This window comes from Calidris pugnax, unplaced genomic scaffold (genome assembly GCF_001431845.1).
Source record: "Calidris pugnax isolate Ruff unplaced genomic scaffold, ASM143184v1 scaffold98, whole genome shotgun sequence".
In the NCBI taxonomy this organism is placed as follows: Eukaryota; Metazoa; Chordata; class Aves; order Charadriiformes; family Scolopacidae; genus Calidris; species Calidris pugnax.
In genome coordinates this window covers 1444418-1445768 of record NW_015090829.1, presented here as the reverse complement: position 1 = coordinate 1445768, position 1351 = coordinate 1444418, and the positions used below count along the sequence as shown (strand labels likewise).

The following is a 1351-nucleotide window of genomic DNA, read 5'->3' as shown; positions in this document are numbered from 1 at the left end:
GGCCCTGATGGCGCTGGGGGGGCCCTGACGGCGCGGGGGGGTCTCTCCCTGCCAGGTGGGCAACCTCTTTGGGAAGTACCGCTCCATCATCATCACCCTCTACAACGGCGCCTTCGACTCCTCCTCCGCCATCTTCCTCATCATCAAGGTGGGCGCTGGGGGGGACACATGGCGGTACCGGGGGGCAGTGCTGGGTGTCCCCGGGTGCCCGTCCCCAGCACAGGCACCACAGGGAGGGCTGGGGACAGAGCTGGGGACACACTTGGGGTGGCAGCAGGGAACATACTTGGGGACAGAGCTGGGGACACAGCTGGGACACCACTGGTGGAGCCACTTGTGGGGACACACGGGGGACACAGCTGGGGCCTAAGCAGGGCCGTGTTCCCAGGCTGGGGTGGCCGTGTGACCCGGTGGCAGCCTGTCCCTGTCCCCTCCCGTCCCCAGGTGCTGTATGAGCGTGGGCTGTCCCTGCGAGCCATGTTCCTCTTCATGGCGGCCTGCAGCGCCTGGCACCTGCTGCGCACCCTCTTCCTCATGCCCCGCTCCCGCATCCCCTACCCGCTGCCCCCCGCCTACGACTACGGGTAGGGGGGCCCCGTCCGCGACCCCCTGGGGGGTGGTGGTGACCGTCCCATGGTGGGGTGGTGGCCATCCTGTGGGTGGTTGGTGGTAGTGGTGGTGCCCATCCTGAGGGTGGTGGCCATGGTGGTGCCCGTCCCATGTGTGGCTGGTGGGTCCTGTCCCGTGGGTGGTTGGTGGGTTTTTTTTCATCCTGTGGTGGTGGGTCCCATCCCATGGGTAGTTGGTGGGTCCTGTTCCATGGTGGTGGGTCCCATCCCGTGGTGGGTGGTGGGTCCCATCCCATGGGTAGTTGGTGGGTCCTGTTCCATGGTGGTGGGTCCCATTCTGTGGGTGGTGGTGGGTCCCATCCCATGGGTAGTTGGTGGGTCCTGTTCCATGGTGGTGGGTCCCATCCCGTGGTGGGTTGTGGGTCCGTCCCGTGGTGGGTCCCGTCCCGCGGGGGGCGCGGGGGTGACGGTGGTGCCACAGGCTGCAGTGCCCGGGGCGGTCCCGGTCGTACCGCACGTACGAGGAGAAGCGCCCGCCGGGGGAATCCGGCCCCGAGGAGACCCCCCTGGAGCCCACCGTGCCCAGAGGTGCCGGGGGCGGGGCTTGGTGGGGGACGGGGCTTTTTGCGGGGGAGGGGTTGCCTGGGGTGGGCGGGGCCGTGTTGTGACTGGCGGAAACATGAGGTGGGCGTGGCCACGGGGGTGAGCAGGGGGCGGGCTGTACAAAGGAAGGGGGTGTGGCCCGGGGGTGGGCGTGGCTGAGACTGGGTGTGGCGGGGGGG

General features: G+C 69.0%; 1 protein-coding gene across 1 annotated transcript in view; it reads left to right on the top strand.

Moving 5' to 3' along the window:
- SLC43A3 (solute carrier family 43 member 3) overlaps window positions 1–1351 on the top strand; it is a 5011-nt gene that overhangs the window by 1320 nt on the left and 2340 nt on the right. Inside the window, exons 5-7 of the mRNA XM_014940621.1 lie at window positions 52–148; window positions 445–584; window positions 1051–1216. Of these exons, the coding sequence (XP_014796107.1) occupies window positions 52–148; window positions 445–584; window positions 1051–1216 (403 nt within the window). The remainder of the gene's footprint in view (window positions 1–51; window positions 149–444; window positions 585–1050; window positions 1217–1351) is intronic.